The sequence below is a fragment of the Oncorhynchus keta genome, chromosome 26, assembly GCF_023373465.1.
Source record: "Oncorhynchus keta strain PuntledgeMale-10-30-2019 chromosome 26, Oket_V2, whole genome shotgun sequence".
Lineage (NCBI taxonomy): Eukaryota > Metazoa > Chordata > Actinopteri > Salmoniformes > Salmonidae > Oncorhynchus > Oncorhynchus keta.
In genome coordinates, this window is record NC_068446.1 from 9,334,996 (window position 1) to 9,352,037 (window position 17,042).

Genomic DNA, 17,042 nt, shown 5'->3' on the forward strand with positions numbered 1-17,042 from the left:
CTATTTTGTGAAGTGCACCAGTCCCTCCTACAGCAAAGCACCCCCACAACATGATGCTGCCACCCCCGTGTTTCATGGTTGGGATGGTGTTCTTCGGCTTGCAAGCGTCCCTCTTTTTCCTCCAAACATAACGATGGTCATTATGGCCAAACAGTTCTATTTTTGTTTCATCAGACCAGAGGACATTTCTCCAAAAAGTATGATCTTTGTCCCCATGTGCAGTTGCAGACTGTAGTCCGACTTTTTTATGGTGGTTTTGGAGCAGGGGCTTTCAGGTTATGTCGATATAGGACTCGTTTTACTGTGGATATAGATACTTTTCTACCTGTTTCCTCCAGCATCTTCACAAGGTCCTTTGCTGTTGTTCTGGGATTGATTTGCACTTTTCGCACCAAAGTAGACCGAATGCGTCTCCTTCCTCAGCGGCTTGATGGCTGCGTGGTCCCATGGTGTTTATACTTGCGTTCTATTGTTTGTACAGATGAACATGGTACCTTCAGGTGTTTGGAAATTGCTCCCAAGGATGAACCAGACTTGTGGAGGTCTACAATTATTTTTCTGAGGTTTTGGCTGATTTATCTTGATTTTCCCATGATGTCAAGCAAAGAGGCACTGAGTTTGAAGGTAGGCCTTGAAATACATCCACAGGTACATCTCCAATTGACACAAATGATGTCAATTAGCCTATCAGAAGCTTCTGAAGCCATGACATAATTGTCTGTAATTTTCCAAGCTGTTTAAAGGCACAGTCAACTTAGTGTATGTAAACTTCTGACCCACTGGAATTGTGATACAGTGAATTATAAGTGAAATAATATGTCTGTAAACAATTTTGGGAAAAAATGACTTGTGTCATGCACAAAGTAGATGATCTAACCAACTTGCCAAAACTAGTTTGTTTACAAGAAATGTGTGTATTGGTTGAAAAATGAGTTTTAATGATTCCAACCTAAGTGTATGTGAACTTCCGACTTCAACTGTAGGTGAGGAGACTGGGCTTACACTTTGTTTAGAAATACAAGTGACATTAAGCTGTTAAACTCTGAGTGGTTGGTACCGGGTCCAGCGAGTTTGGGGGCACTCCCCCCACAACATATTTTTGTCAGACAATTGAAAGTGACATATCATTTGAACGCTACAGTCCTTGTCTTTTTGGAAATCAAACTAAAATATTACTGCTGGCCATAAATCATGCGCAATATGGTCATTCATAGAGTATGCAATGCAGGTCAATCCACCAAAAGTGCAAACATTTAGTATGCATGGAAAGGGTATACCCTGATGTTCATTGTAAAAGCAATGCATTCCCTTCTCCTTGCACATTAGCTTGTATGCATCCTCCACATGCGCCATTGATCTACCTCGTCGTTTACGATAGGAAAAGTGAATGGGAAATGTTGTTTGAGGTTTCCTCACCTGTGCAGGCGTCTTATTTAATTTATTTCCCTGATTTCCCTGATTGCCATTTTGGCACAGTGACTCACTACCCAAACCCATCGCAACTGGTTTCAAGTGGCCAAGAGACGTCATGTGATATTCTACTGCTGTCTAGTGGACGAACTCGGAACCAGACAGGGGAAAAATGTACATAATTGGCTAGGTAGAGACTTTGCTTTCTCCTCAAATGTATACTGAACAAAAATATAAACGCAACATGCAGAAATGTAAACGATTTTACTGAGTTACTGTTCATATAAGGAAATGAGTCTATTGAAATAAATAAATGAGAACTTATCTATGGATTTCACACGACTTGGCGGGGTGCAGCCATGGGTGGGCCTGGGACGACATATGCCCACCCACTTGGCAGCCAGGCCCAGCCACTGGATTGCCAGGCCCAGCCAATCAGAATGAGTTTTTCCCCACAAAAGGACTTTATTACAGACAGAAATACTCCTCAGCATCCACCCACCCACCCACCCACCATCAGACGATCCCACAGGTGAAGAAGACGGATGTGGAGGTCCTAGGCTGGCGTGGTCTGCAGGCGTGACGCCGGTTGGACGTAGTGTCAAATTTGTTGGGGGCAGCTTATGGTAGAGAAATGAACATACAAAAAATGTTTTTATTTTTTTACATTTATTTCAGCTCATTAAACATTGGACCAACACTTTACATGTTGCATTTATATTTTTGATCAGTATATACCATTCCTGTAATAGGAAAAAAATGACAGCATGGCACGTTTGCACAAGCCCTGCACTTTTGAAATGGCTGTTTGCGCATGTTTAGAGCGCCAACATTAAGTTAAAGTATCTATTTATTTATTTTAAAATAATTTTGGAACAGTAATAGGTGACAAACAGTACCAGTCAAAAGTTTGGACATTCATTCAAAGTTTCTTTATTTTTACTATTTTCTACATCAAAACTGAAATAACACATATAATAGTAACCAAAGAAGTGTTAAACAAATCTAAATATATGTTATATTTGAGATTCTTCAAAGTAGCCACCCTTTTGCCTTGATGACAGCTTTGCACACTCTTGGCATTCTCTCAACCAGCTTCATGAGGAATGCTTATCCAATAGTCTTGAAGGAGTTCCCACAATGATGAGCACTTGTTGGCTGCTTTTCATTCACTCTACGGACCAACTCATTCCAAACCATCTCAATTCAGTTGAAGACTGCAGAGTGAAGGAAAAGCAGCCAACAACTGCTCAGCTGTCAAGGTAAAGGGTGGCTACTTTGAAGAATCTCAATTATAAAATATAGTTTTATAGTTCATAGTTTTGATGTCTTCACTATTATTCTACAATGTAGAAAATAATAATAATTGAATGAGTAGGTGTGTCCAAAAGTTTGACTGGTACTGTATTTTATTTCAAACCTAGACTTTCAAATATCTTACTCCCCAACATGGGGACAATGTAAAAAACAAGAACATACATTTCAGTTTTTTTGGCACCTTTATCATAATCCCACATGTCTTACCTTTCTACCAGTACTAAGCATGTGTTTGTAGGACTTACAGTTTTGAAACCGAAATGTACTTTGAGGGTAGTATACAAAACAAAAATATAGTTTTTCAATTACCAAAAAAGCAACTATTGTTTAAAATATAATTCTGTGTTTATGTTATTATGCATACTTTACTGTATTGGGTTTTAGTCTTTGTCCATAAGGATCTGCTATTCTTTATTTAGACTAATTAAATCAGCTAGCCTCTCTCTCAATGTAATATCTAATGTCTCATGGGGTTATCCAATTATACAGTTTCATTCATTCCAGTTGCCTTTATTAAGTAATCAATACATTGCCAAGAAAGGTTAACAAGTGGAATTGTGCGGGGGGGGGGATACCATTTATTCTGTCACTTTTAGTCTGGCACGCTTTTAATATGCTTTTATTTTTCATTACCAAGGTTCATTGAGAACACACCGAGAGGAGAGGTTAGGGTCCAACTGCTTTCTGTAGAAAATACAAGTTAGATTTTTAATTGATGAAGCAGAATCTTCCACAAAAAGTTATTTTTGTTTTTTTTATCATGACAGCCTTGAAAAAAATAAAAAATACGGATCATTGTCCCCTTTCAAGTGTGAACTCTGTTTTGCTCTCTTATCGCTCTCACTGTGAAGACCGCGCTGTTGCATATAGCCACTGGGCAAGTACTGAGAGATGCACCAAGCCGGCAGCCGGTGAGTGGAGGAGAAGAATGAGTGAACAAGAGAGCGGGGAGAAAAAGGAGGGAGGGGAGAGAGAGCGGAAAGACATGGGAAATTTTAAACCGCTGCTGCTGCACTAACCGCATGGGAGCTGAGCCTTTCCAATTTGGCCAAAAAAGCCTGGCTATCTTTTTAAATCTCACAAAAGCAAACTATCCTGGGCCTTGGTGTCTGTTTCTTCTCCTCTGGAAAACAATCAAACTTAGTGAATGATTAATGTTGTTCCATGCTACTGTATTCTCTTTCTGAATATTTAAAGTCTATTTCATGGTGCGTGTTTAAAGCAAAGGCAATTGTGCTCAGAAAGTCTCCTTGATGCCTTTCCCGTTAACCCATATTTCATGTTTTTATATAAACATCGATTGAAAAAAGCAAAAAACAACAGCAGATAAGCAAACATACAGCGAGGGCCTGGGACTGATGGAACTGAACTGAGAATACAATGACCGTGCCGTGGGTTTATAAGGCGACAATAGCCCACCATTCAGACATCAGGCTACTCACTGACACCATTCCTGGAGGTGGCGGCATCAATATTATTTGACATTATTCGTTGGAACATTGATTGACCAGGCAGCAAATAATGTGACAGTGACGCAGACTCATATATATATATATATATATATAGCACAATATCGCCATCAGCAATTAATTGTTAGGTTACATCATTCATCTAGGTGAATTGTCATCAGAGGTTGTTTGTGGCTGACTGTAGTTTTGCCTATTGCTTTAATCACTTTTCCCAGGTGAGGTGGATTGTGGGTGTTGTAGTTTTAGACCAGTGCTTGGTGATGGGTTCTCTGTCTCTGCTCTCTTCTAAGGAGGCAAAAATGCTGGGGTTAATTCATTTTATGAGTGTGGACATGCACTTGTATGTGTGTCTGTCATCATATGGTGTGGGTAAAACAGTATCAAAAGAAGAGCATGACAGGGAGAGAGAAATTGAAAGTGTAAAGAGTGGTTAATGGGCTGTCCAGGCCTCTTTGATCCAAACAGTCAACCTGCTCTGCTCCCCCAAAGTGAGACAGGCAGCTCTCTGATCCTCTCAACAACCTGTGTGTGTTTGTGCTTTCTTTAATGCTGAAATAAAGACCTTGTTTCCCACCAGAGAGCTCAACTTCCCACCAGAGAGCTCAATCTTACATCTATAGGGTATAGGGATCCAGGCTGCCATGTGTGTGCGTGCGTGTGTTTGTGTGTGTGTCAGTGCTGCCCTCCTAGCCATGTCAGTACAGACGGAAGCTTAACAATTCCCACAGACAGAGGAGTTATAGATCACTCTGTGAGTGGCGTGCTGCGCTTACGTTGCTGACCCTGTCTTCTCTCCATATACTTTGTGTTTCCTCAGCACTCCTACTTCATAGCCCCAGATATCAACGGCTTGCCCACAATCCCCGAGAGTGTAAGTCTACCCTTCTGGTTTACCAGTGTGCAAGACCTCGATCTTACCCCGTCGAATAGAGCGCAAGATATATTGTGCATTTTGAATGAAATTGACCATTGAACCGTTTTTAGTTGGAGACTGCTGTCCATTTGTGTTTTCTGTGAAATACCGTAAACCTATGACCTGAATTTGTGATAATGGTTACATCTTCGATTTACAGGAAAGAGCCGTCCCTAGTGCTCTGAGAAGTGTGTCGTGATAAAGTCACTAACTGCCCTGTCTCCTCTGTTTTCCCAATCCAGAGGAACCTGACAGAGTATTTTGTGGCGGTGGACGTCAACAATATGCTGCATCTGTACGCCAGCATGCTGCACGAACGACGCATCATCATTACCTCAAGCAAGCTTAGCACTGTGAGTACCTCTTTGTTGTACACTACAGTGTGGTACAGATTCATGCTTTGAGGGACATTATACTAACCAGGGTTTGTGTTTCTGATTAAACATGGCATTCCTCAGTAACATAACAAGCACTTCATCAAAATGTATATCTAAACGTTCACAGTTTGAATGCACGTATACACACACACACACACACACGGACACACACACGGACACACGGACACGGACAGAGTTCAGTGGTCCTCCAGTCATCCGGCTCCTCTATCTCCAGTCTCTGGCAAGTAGTAAAGCCAGCACTAAACCAGGATTATATTTGACTGTTTGTCTTAAAGTTCTAGCTTTTAATGGCTGCCAAGCCATAAATTATCAGTTATTAGACGCTCTAACTCTCTTACATTAGTTTATTTTCAGTTATTAGGCATTTCAATCGCTGCCATAGTACCCGTAGAGGTCTTTCTCTCTGTGCTTATCATTGTGGCTGGCAGCAGAGCCAAATGTTTATGAGAGGGAGAGCACGAGTGATGTCATCCACGCTCCTATCTCTACCATTCTGCTCCGGTATCTTCCTGCAGGCCGGAATGCTGAACTGGGGAGCGGGGTGGGGAGAGGAACCCAAGGTCTCCCTGAGGATAGAGTGGAGGGGTCCGGGGAAGGTGTAGAAAATTACCCAACCCTCAGGGAATTTCACCTCTCTTCCCCTTTCTCCTCATCTCTCCCTCTCATCCACTCACCTCTTCCCACCCCCCACCCCTCAGCATGTCAGAGCCCCAGCCGTGCCCACGGACTCCGGGGTTACAGGGTGTAAATTATCAGAGCCACGGGTGACGGCTGTTTTCTTAGCAGACGGCTGGAAGTGATATTCTGTGTGATTTACAATTTTGCGTCGCGACAAGACAAACTGTCTGTGGTTTATTTAACTTAAATGTCGACGCCCATCGTTAGACCACCCATAAGCCTTTATTTGTTAATCTCTCCCTCCGTCCATCAATCAATACATAAATGCTGTCCTTTTTATTAGTAGAGTGTGTGTTTCTCTCAGTCCATCCCTGGCATTACTCTTAAAGAGTAGTTTGCAGAAAGAAGAGAGCGATTAGGCCTCCATCTGACCCCTGCTACCACTGTCCCTCTGAGAGATGGTGAAAGAGAGAAAAGGAAAGAGAAAGATAGAAATGCAGAGAAGAAGAGGTAGAGAGTGCATGGGAGAGAGACTAGACACGGCATACATTATGTGGGCTCCAGGCAGAGGGCCTGCCTGTGTGTTAGGGCCCCCAGTGATCCCGCTGTGCCAGTGTAGCAGAACATGGCGGCATACCTGCAAGCGCCCAACAGCAAAGGAATAAATCATGATGGTACAACAATGCATCAGTTGACTTATTGCTGTTTTGTGACCGGAGGTGAGTGGTACCACTGTTTTGAAAGGCGTGTGGTGGTGCGGTGCGATGGCCGAGGCAGTCAGCCGAGCATGCAGGCTTGTCATGCCGCCGTATAATTGTGCTGCATCAGGCCTCTTCTAACTAGTCAGCTGGGAGGCCCGTGTCTTTCATCTTCCCCTCCCCTGGCCTCGCCGGGCCCTGGCCCCCTCGGTAGGCAGTCGGCAGGCCCCTGACAGCAGCCTTCTCATCATGCTGTCAGTATTATGCTAACTAGGACCATCCATCCACCACGGCCCTGAGTGCGAGCTGCCTGCCTGCCTCACCACCGCACAGCGCCTTGGCCCTAAAACTTACTTCTCACTTTTCACTCTCCACTTCTTCTAGTCTATCAACCTCCCTGCTTTCTCTTTCCGTCTCCCGTTGCTTTCTTCCTCTCTTGCTCCTAGTCGCTCTCTTTCGGTGTCTCTTTCTGCTTTCTCACCCTGTCACCTTTCTTTCCACCTCTTGTTCTCTGTCTGCTTTTTGTCTTTCTTTCTTTCCCCTCTTGTCCCTACAGCCACATTTCTTATGGTGGCTGGTGGTTAGCGCATCATCTGTGTTTTTGTTCCCCATTTCTTATTTTGTTGCCGATTTTGTTTTTGTGTGCGTGACTGTGTGTGAGGGTGGCCTGGTGTTACTGCGATGCCCTCTTTCTCTGTGTCTCAGTGCCATCTACTTGTTAGTGGCACACCTGTGTGGCTGTGCACTGATACCGGGCGTTTGTCAACACACAGAGAGAGCAGAGGTAATTGGGTGTCTTCCTTTGGACGAGGAGAGGAGGAGAGAAGAAGGGGAGGAGAGGGAGGGAGGGATAGGGTAGAGGACGTGGTGAGGTGTATGAGGTTGGCGAGAGGGGGAGGGGAGAAAAGGAAAGAGAAGATTGGCGAAAAAGGCAGTAAAGAAGAGTTGAGAATTGAGGTTTGAGGTTTGTTGATGTTGCCTATTCCTCCCCCAGGCCAGTCTAAACCAGTTAAAGAATGGTGTGGGTGAGCGAGTTGTAGCACAGTTACTCAGGGTCCTGTCTTGGTGAACATCACACATAGAGTAGGTGCCTGGTTGTTTGCTTGTTAAAGCAGATGTTTTAAAGGCAGGGCAACACGCTCATCCGACTTAAGACAACCGATTCCTACGGAAGTGTCGTGACGTGCTCTTTGATGGCTAACAACGTTGTCTTTGATAGTTACCTGTCTGTTGCCACCCACGCTCCCTGTTCACATCACTGATGAACTGCATTCTTCTGAGCGGCTTGCTTTCACAAATCAGTTCTTAGTACGTTATTAGTTCCTTACCGAGTGCACTATACAATCATAACTGTCTTGAAGCAGGTATAGCAAGGATTTTTTTGTTGTTGCTTCAATTCAATTGAATTAATAACCGTGGATATTGTGTGTGTGTGTGGGGGGGGCAAAAATATTGACCAAGTTATTTAGGAATAGAATGATCATTGGTACACAGTGTCCACGGATTGTCTCCTGTTAAGGGGTAATGTTGTGTTAGTATGTTCCGTTTCTCTCAGTTTATAGTATTGTGTGTTTAATGTGGTCAGTTTATGTGAGGACTTAGGAGAGCTGTCAGGGCTGGATGGGGATCTGGTGCCTTCAGAAGCAGGCTGTTGCTGTATAATCTCTGACCCATCTGAGACTCACACTCACACACAGACCGAGGCAGAGGCTCATTACTGGGAGGACCCCAGGTCCCAGAGGGCCAAGGCTAGCACCTAAAGCAGCCCTAATCCAGTATTTGTTCTTGGGGACTGTATCTGTGCTGTATCTGTGATTCTCCACTGAATGGAATATTAAGCACCAGGTCTTTTGTGGAGCGTGTAAGCCATTTGGCTCCACACATCTATTATTTATTAGCTTGGCAAATATTTTATAAGGGCTCCTAGCCGCCCGCGACCTGCTCTCTGGTGGAGCCCCTGAGAAAAAAAAAGAAAGAAAGCGCTTACAAATGTCTATTTTTGATTTAATCGTCTCTAACACCTGTGTGTTAGCTGGCTATAGATAGACATGGGGTTGGTTTGGGTTAAATGTGAGAGGAAGTATAAACTATGCCTTTGGACTCCTACAACCTCATCTTCCTCCTCTCCGGTTGGTAGGGGGAGGAACAAATCACATCAAGAAAAATGTATTTCTTATGCTTATCTTAGTTTCAGTAGAACCCCCCCCCCATCCTTAGAAGAGAGATATGCTGTCTTCTCTTTTAACCTGAGAGTAAAGCAGGCCAATTGAGGGCTAAGTGAGCCTCACCTTGAGGACAGGCTGTGGCTGAGATAATTGGAGTTGGTTAGCTATTTCTTTCTGTCCCATTACCTCCTGGTACCAACGGCTGAGCCTCCACTCTCTCTGTCTCCCTGAGGAAGGAGTTTGCGTGTGTGTTTGCGTGTGTGTTTGTGTGTGTGTGTGTGCGTGTTTTGTTGTCTGTGTGTGGCTGTTTGTGTGTGTCCGTGTATACAAAGGAGGTGTGCACCCCTGATCCATTGACCTTTCTTCATCATTATTTAATAGGTTTATACTGTCACCATTTACTAGGAGAGGAGAGAAAGGCAAGACGGCTTTGATACTCTCCTGTCTCCAACTGATACACTCTCACATTAATATTCACACAATTGATTTATTTCCTCCTTAGAAAGAAATGTTTGCTGGGGAATTAAATTTGACAGGACGGGAGCATTGTTCTATTTTATTTGAAGGAGGCGGCAAGCCAGTATGCGTATGCAGATATGCGGAGCAAGACACCAATTAAAAGTTGATTAAGCCTTAATGATGGTGGGACTGCAGGAGAGTAAATTTATTGCTCCTCTCTCGAAATAAAAAATGAAAACGGTTGAACCTCCCCACCACACGCACACACACACACACACACACACACACACACACACACACACACACACACACACACACACACACACACACACACACACACACACACACACACACACACACACACACCTCATATGTTAAGAGCTACACAGGCGTTCAGGCTCTTTCTTTAAGGGGGAGGGGGCTTGGTGCTCTTTGTGTCGGTTCAGTTCAGTCGCCAAGCTTGGCCGCGTTTGCTAGCTCGCCGGTCACTTGTGACATTGTGTGTAGTTTGTGTGTGTGTCTGTGGTTCACACTTCCAAGCATAGCGCCTGCTCCCAGGTCCCCGCGGTATTGGCCCAGCCCGTAGCGCTAGCGTTGGCGGTCTCTCTTGGCTAACTCATGTTTCATTCTTTGGCAATTTGCCCTAATGAAGTCCCCACAGAGCCCTCAGACCACTGTTCTCTTTCTATATTTAATCATGTTATTTTAATCTGCAGGATGAGCTAGCTAGGCTGCCCCTGTGTGTGTGTGTGTGTGTGTGTGTGTGTGTGTGTGTGTGTGTGTGTGTGTGTGTGTGTGTGTGTGTGTGTGTGTGTGTGTGTGTGTGTGTGTGTGTGTGTGTGTGTGTGTGTGTGTGTGTGTGTGTGTGTGTGTGTACACTAGTGTGTACAAGTGTGTGCACGTGCGTGCGCAGGTCATTACAATTACTAGGTAGTCAAGAGCCTGTACAACTCCAGGGTCACAGTCTATGCTCATCTATTTGTCTTTATACATTATATCCTAAAAGAGGAAAACACAGCTGTCATTTGAAAATAAACAGTGACTTTTCTGTGTCTATTTTTCTACAATGATAACAAACAGGGGTTAATGTTTTGAGTGTCAGGTCTTTGTTGCCATTCTTTTCATCCTTTATTTCTTGTTGTGTATCCATCACAAGGTTTCATACCACACACACACACACACACACACACACACACACACACACACACACACACACACACACACACACACACACACACACACACACACACACACACACACACACACTACTCTAACCTGATTGTTATCCATCTTTCAGTCTCTCTTCTTCTATTTGTGTGTGTGTGTGTGTGTGTGTGTGTGTGTGTGTGTGTGTGTGTGTGTGTGTGTGTGTGTGTGTGTGTGTATATGACACCACTATCAAAGCTGTCAGTGTCATGTCTGAGTCTTGTATTGTTGGGATGAAAGCTGAGCTATACATTGGCAACAGTAACACAACAGATCATACCGTCTGTTTTTTTTTGGGGGGGGGGGGTTGAACATTTTGGTGTTTCACTAAAGATTGAAGCTCCTTAGAAGGTACATTCAGCATGATGACATCATCATACACAACGGAGCCAATTGCCATCTCGCTGAATCTACCTTTTAAAATGAAAAACAGCAGTAGTTCTCGCCTGGAGTCAGATTTGAGAAAAGTCACGATTGGCTCTGTTATAATATGTTGTGTTTGTCCCTCTCATAGTTAACTGCGTGTGTCCACGCCTCTGCTGCCATGCTGTTCCCCATGAACTGGCAACACATTTACATCCCTGTACTGCCTCCACATCTACTGGACTACTGCTGGTAAGACTCCGCTACTGGCCACACACACACGAGATCTCTTCTTTATTCCTCTCACACTATTTTCCAGTGAGGTTTTGCTCCATAATGAACAGTTTGAATGGTCTTCCTACATATTTGATTCCCTGGGCCGGTCAGCACTAAGCTTTCCATGTCTTCACCCTCAGTGGATTTCATTACAACTCATCCAACACTAATCTAACAAGTCTGACTGGATGTTGACTGACCTCAATTTACCTCAGTTTGTGGATATATGCAGCACTTAACCTATGGATTCTTGAGTCAGTGCCTAGATATGGCACAGGCAGTGAAATAACATATTTATATACATTAATATTATATTCATACACATTTACTGTAATGTTTTTGCATTGTGTAAAACCTGGTGTTCACTGCCAGCTAAATGTGATTCCCAGCACACTGAACACCAATCATGAATGGGTTAACACAAAAACGAATGGGTGTTCCCTCCGTCAGATAATCAAATATCTACCAAATCACATTACAACCTCTCAAACAGAGTTAAGCATGTGTTATACCATGACTTGAGCATTGTGTGTTCACATGAAAGGGAGAGAGGTTACAGTATTGTGACAGACCTACAGCAGGCCAGCTGTTGTAGAGAGAAAGAGCAGATCTTATTAACCAGCTAACCTGATTGAGGCAGCGGCCACAGAACAGAATAGGACCTACACACAACACTCCCAGCTCTGCCAAGCCCTGACCCGGTGACGTTCCCCAGTTAGAGTAATCAGGTTTGCTTGGTTGAGAGCAGGCGGCGTTGGGTTCTGGGAAGTGTGTGAGGCGTTAATGATGTTAGACGGTGCAGGCATGTCCTCCCTGGTCCTCTCTGCCGCTAGCTGATTGGGTTACTGGACAGCGCTGAGGCTTGATTAATGATTAACAGTAAATACTGTATGTCTCATTATAGTCTTTAGTTGGTAATAGTCTTAGCTGGAAAATGATATGTTAATAGTGTTATTTGCAACTGACTGTATTTGAAGTTTAAGATGGTTTTGCTAAAGCTACAGTAACATCACTGTAATAAAGAAAAATATATATATTATTTTTTATTTGTTTCATGTTTGATTCTGATCTTTGTGAAACCCAGACAAAGAAATACCACAAAATGTAATCCATAGAATAGTATACTTGATATTTGTATATAAAAGCATAATTGAAGAAAAACATTTCAAAGTTTGCATATTTATGACATTTTGTCCTTACCAAGGCCTCCTTTAAGACTCCGTGGTGTTTCATCTGTTGGTGCTACAAAGCAAACAGTTGTCATTTTAACTTTTACCGCTTGCTCTGTAATATGAGTCATATGAGTAGTATTTTTCTATCACTAATCTTTTACATTAATATATGAATATTGAAAAATATAAACATGATTATTTGAAATATCCCATTTTTGATTTAGCAAATGTTTCAATATATTGTTGAACATAATACACTCTACGGGCTTATCAAAGTTCCAGAGTGGGATCTCTGGTAGTTTTAAAGTTATGATCCAATTTGTAGGCATTACCAACAGAGTGAATGTGAAAATGGATTCAAAATGGTAGCCCTCTGCTGGTGATTTGCAGGATATTCAACTTATTTATACAAGTTAAAGGAGGGCTGTGATTGGTTAAATTGCCTACTATGCCAATTCCACAGGCCATAAATTATTCATATTCATAGTGTAGGCAATTTAGGTAAAGTCACCAAGAGTGTTTGCGTGGAAACGGTACACATTGGTGGTCATTGTAATGCAATGCATTTCTTTCTCCGTCTACATGAAATTTGACATGGCCTTGAATGCATCCTCTCTATGCCCCGTTGATATATCTCACTGGTTTCCAATGGGGAAAATAAATGGGAAAAAGGAGTTTGAAGTTGCCTGTCTGTGTGTTATTTAAAATCGCTAGGGTCCTTTTAAGATGTCAGGCTTGAAAATCCGCAAAGCCATTTTTACACAGTGAGCTACTACCCAAACCAGATCAAACCAGGCACATCTGGTTTCAAGTGGCCAAGTCACATCATGTGATCTTCTACTGCGATCTAGTGGACGAACTGGGAATCAAACATGAGATCTGATTACATCAGTGAAAAGGTTACGACTTCAGCTTTCTCCTCATACTGTATGTACATAGCATTTGGAAAGTATTCAGACCCCTTGACTTTTTCCACATTTTGTTTTGTTACAGCCTTATTCTAAAATGGATTAAATTGTTTCCCCCCCCTCATCAATCGACTCATAATACCCCATAATGATGAAGAAAAACTGTTTTTTACAAATGTTTGCAAATGTATCAAAAATGTACATTTTAAATATCAGATTTACGTAACTATTCAGACTCTTTACTTAATACTTTGTTGAAGCACCGTTGGCAGCGATTACAGCCTCGAGTCGTCTTGGGTATGACGCTACAAGCTTGGCACACCAGTATTTGGGGAGTCTCTCCCATACTTTTCTGCAGATCCTCTCAAGCACTGTCAGGTTGGATGGGGACTGTCGCTGCACAGCTATTTTCAGATCTCAACAGAGATGTTCGATCGGGTTCAAGTCCGGGCTCTGGCTGGGCCACTCAAGGACATTCAGAGACTTGTCCCAAAGCCACTCCTGCGTTGTCTTGGCTGTGTGCTTAGGGTCGTTGTCCTGTTAGGTGAACCTTCGCCCCAGTATGAGGTCCTGAGCTCTCTGGAGCAGGTTTTTAATCAAGGATCTCTCTGTACTTTGCTCCGTTCATTTTTCCCTCGATCCTGACTAGTCTCCCAGTCCCTGCCACTGAAAAACATCCCCACAGCATGATGCTGCCACCAACATGTTTCATCATAGGGATGGTGCCAGGTTTCCTCCAGATGTGACTGTTGGCATTCAGGTCAAAGAGTTCAATCTTGATTTCATCAGACCAATCTTGTTTCTCATGTTCTGTGAGTCCTTTAGGTGCCTTTTGGCGAACTCCAAGCGGGCTGTCACTCTACCATAAAGGCCTGATTGGTGGAGTGCAGCAAAGATGGTTGTCCTTCTGGAAGGTTCTCCCATCTCCACAGAGGAACTCTTGAGCTCTGTCAGAGTGACCATTCTTGGTCACATCCCTGAACAAGCCCTTCTATCCCGACTGCTCAGTTTGGCCAGGCGGCCAGCTCTAGGAATAGTCTTAGTGATTCCAAACTTTTTACATTGAAGAATGATGGAGGCCACTGTGTTTTGGGAACCTTTGATGCTGCAGAAATGTTTTGGTACTCTTCCCCAGATCGGTGCCACGACACAATCCTGTCTCAGAGCTCTACCTACAATTCCTTCGACCTCATGGCTTGGTTTTTGCTCTGACATGCATGTCAACTGTTGGACCTTATATAGACAGGTGTGTGCCTTTCCAAATCATGTACAATTGAATTTACCACAGGTGGACTCCAGTCAAGTTGTAGAAACATCTCAAGGATGATCAATGTAAACAGGATGCACCTGAGCTCAATTTCGAGTCTCATAGCAAATGGTCTGAATACTTATGTAAATATTGTTTTGACTTTGTCATTATGGGTATTATAGTATTGTGTGTAGATTGATGAGGATTTTTATTTATTTAATCCATTTTAGAATAAGGCTGTAACGTAACAAAATGTGGAATAAGGGAAAGGGTTTCGGAAATACTTTCTGAATGCATTCTGTGTGTATGTACTGACGGTAAAAATTTTAGAACACCTACTCATTCAAGGGTTTTTCTTTATTTTTTTACTATTTTCTACATTGTAGAATAATAGTGAATACATCAAAACTATGAAATAACACATGGAATCATGTAGCAACCAGAAAATTGTTTAACAAATCAATCAAATATATTTTACATTTGAGATTCTTCAAAGTAGCCACCCTTTGCATTGATGACAGCCTTGCACACGCTTGGCATTCTCTTAACCAGCTAAATTATGTAGTCACCTGGAATGCATTTCAATTAACAGGTGTGCCTTGTTAAATGATAATTTGTGGACTTTCTTTCCTTCTTAATGCGTTTGAGCCAATCAGTTGTGTTGTGACAAGGTAGGGGTGGTATACATTTGGTAAAAGTCCAAGTCAATCAATCAATCAATCAATCAAATGTATTTATAAAGCCCTTCTTACATCAGCTGATGTCACAAAGTGCTGTACAGAAACCCAGCCTAAAACCACAAACAGCCAGCAATGCAGGTGTAGAAGCGCGGTGGCTAGGAAAAACTCCCTAGAAAGGCCGGGACCTAGGAAGAAACCTGTAGAAGAACCAGGCTATGAGGGGTGGCCAGTCCTCTTATGGCTCTGCCGAGTGGAGATTATAACAGAACATGGCCAATATGTTGAAATGTTCATAAATGACAGGTCAATACCTCAGGAGTAAATGTTGGCTTTTCATAGCTGATCATTCAGAGTATCTCTACCACTCCTGCTGTCTCTAGAGAGTTGAAAACACCAGGTCTGGGACAAGTAGCACGTCTGATGAACAGGTCAGGGTTCCATAGCCGCAGGCAGAACAGTTGAAATTGGAGCAGTAGCTCGACCAGGTGGACTGGGGACAGGAAGGAGTCATTAGGCCAGGAAGTCCTGAGGCATGGTCCTAGGGCTCAGGTCTTCCGAGAGAGAGAGAAAGAAAGAAAAAGAAAGAGATTTAGAGAGAGCATACTTAAATTCACACAGGACACCGGATAAGACAGGAGAAATACTCCAGATATAACAGGCTGACTCTAGCCCCCCGACACAAACTATTGCAGCATAAATACTGGAGGCTGAGACAGGAGGGGTTGGGAGACACTGTGGCCCCATCCAACGATACCCCTGGACAGGGCCAAACAGGCAGGATATAACCTCACCCCTTATGCCAAAGCACAGCCCCCACACCACTAGAGGGATATCTTCAACAACCAACTTACCATCCTGAGACAAGGCTGAGTATAGCACACAAAGATCTCCCCCTCTTCACAAACCCAAGGGGGGGCGCCAACCCGGACAGTAAGATCGCGTCCCAGTGGAGAGAGGGGAACAGGCCATGCAGAGACAGCAAGGGCGGTTCGTTGCACAAGTGCCTTTCTGTTCACCTTCAGACTATACTCAATCATAGGACATACTGAAGAGATGAGTCTTCAATAAAGACTTAAAGGTCGAGACCAAGTCTGTGTCTCTCACATGGGTAGGCAGACCATTCCATAAAAATGGAGCTCTATAGGAGAAAGCTCTGCCTCCAGCTGTTTGCTTAGAAATTCTAGGGACAGTAAGGAGGTTTGCGTATTATGATCGTAGCGTACGTGTAGGTATGTACGGCAGGACCAAATCGGAAAGATAGGTAAGAGCAAGCCCATGTAATGCTTTGTAGGTTAGCAGTAAAACCTTGACATCAGCCCTTGCTTTAACAGGAAGCCAGTGTAGGGAGGCTAGCACTGGAGTAATATGATCTCATTTTTTGGTTCTAGTCAAGATTCTAGCAGCCGTGTTTAGCCCTAAGTTAATTTATTGCTTTATCCGGGTAGCCGGAAAGTAGAACATTGCAGTAGTCTCATCTCGAAGTGACAAAAGCATGGATACATTTTTCTGCATAATTTTTGGACAGAAAGTTTCTGATTTTTGCAATATTACGTAGATGGAAAAAAGCTGTCCTTGAAATGGTCTTGATATGTTTGTCAAAAGAGAGATCAGGGTCCAGAGTAACCGCCGAGGTCCTTCACAGTTTTATTTGATACGACTGTACAACCATTAAGATTAATTGTCAGATTCAACAGAATATCTCTTTGTTTCTTGGGACCTAGAACTAGCGTCTCTGTTTTGT

At 43.2% G+C, this 17,042-nt stretch overlaps 1 protein-coding gene across 7 annotated transcripts in view; it reads left to right on the forward strand.

Moving 5' to 3' along the window:
• Window positions 1-17,042, forward strand: part of LOC118358634 (DENN domain-containing protein 1B-like) — a 171,365-nt gene that overhangs the window by 95,656 nt on the left and 58,667 nt on the right. For 5 of the 7 annotated variants that reach the window (XM_052480199.1, XM_052480197.1, XM_052480198.1 and 2 more), the window contains 4 exons: window positions 3,579-3,638; window positions 5,014-5,067; window positions 5,352-5,462; window positions 11,168-11,268. In XM_052480199.1, the coding sequence (XP_052336159.1) occupies window positions 3,579-3,638; window positions 5,014-5,067; window positions 5,352-5,462; window positions 11,168-11,268 (326 nt within the window). The remainder of the gene's footprint in view (window positions 1-3,578; window positions 3,639-5,013; window positions 5,068-5,351; window positions 5,463-11,167; window positions 11,269-17,042) is intronic. The other 2 variants (XM_052480200.1, XM_052480202.1) reach the window with 1 other exon arrangement.